At 27.5% G+C, this 1,091-nt stretch overlaps 1 protein-coding gene across 1 annotated transcript in view; it reads left to right on the top strand.

The window, feature by feature from the left end:
- PDS5B (PDS5 cohesin associated factor B) overlaps positions 1 to 1,091 on the top strand; it is a 139,702-nt gene that overhangs the window by 52,807 nt on the left and 85,804 nt on the right. The window contains 1 exon segment of the mRNA XM_012642128.1: positions 70 to 221. Coding sequence (XP_012497582.1) covers positions 70 to 221 — 152 coding nt within the window.

Here is a 1,091-nt window from a genome sequence, read left to right on the forward strand (position 1 = left end):
AGGCTTTCTTAAATTTATATAAGAGAAATATTTTTACATTATAATGAAAACTTTTTTTTTTATTTTAAGTGGAGAGTGCGCAAAGAAGCCATGATGGGACTTGCCCAAATTTATAAGAAATATGCTTTACAATCAGCAGCTGGAAAAGATGCTGCAAAACAGATATCATGGATCAAAGACAAATTGCTACATATATATTATCAAAACAGTATTGATGATCGGTAAGGATATTATATAGAAGATATTTGGTGACCGTGTATTCTATAACTTGATTTATTGTTTTACACAAACTGTTTTCTTGATGACTTTAAACTGTTTCCTCAGTTTTTACTATGAGGTTCATGATAGTGACTGTTTTCCTTCCCATCGAAGACATAAATGAAGTAGTAATGTACATATAACTTTAGGAATGGATACAGCTTTTATGTTAATTTTCGTACACTAGTTGTGAACAGAGTAATATCTAAAAGCAGGAATATATGTTCCTGCTTTTTATAGTTATTTTAATTTTGTTTCATAGGTAATTGTATTATAAGGATCCTCATTAATTTCTTTGAAATAAAATTCAAATAAAAATAAACCCTTTGGATTGTAGACATTTTAAATAAAAACAATTCCTACTCAAGGCTGAAAAATAGCTTATAAATTTATATTAAAACATATTATCCAAATATAATCTTAGTATTTTTCCATTACATGCTAAAGTTGGATCTTGTATGGATCTCAATCATTAGTAGTTAATAAACCTGTAAATCCTGCTTATAGTCTGAATTGATTTGACAAATTATTAGCAGAATCCAAATGATCTTGCCTGTAGTGGATCAGAATGAGAAAACTAAGAAGTAATAGGTCATATTAAAATTTTAAGAGCTATAGAAATTAGAAACTGAGTATCTTTGGTGAACATTATCTGAGAAACTTCATTGTTATTTTTATAAAATTGAAGTTTTTAGACTTTCTGAGTATGGCATCAGTAAACAAAGATTTACATTATGATTTTATAAGATTTGTTCTTTCAGCGAGGTCTTTTTTCATGATCATCACTATAAAAGCTCAGAAGAATCTTTTTTCTTTTTTTTTTTTTTTGAGAC

This window comes from Propithecus coquereli, unplaced genomic scaffold, assembly GCF_000956105.1.
Source record: "Propithecus coquereli isolate 6110/MARCELLA unplaced genomic scaffold, Pcoq_1.0 Scaffold175, whole genome shotgun sequence".
Classification (NCBI taxonomy): domain Eukaryota; kingdom Metazoa; phylum Chordata; class Mammalia; order Primates; family Indriidae; genus Propithecus; species Propithecus coquereli.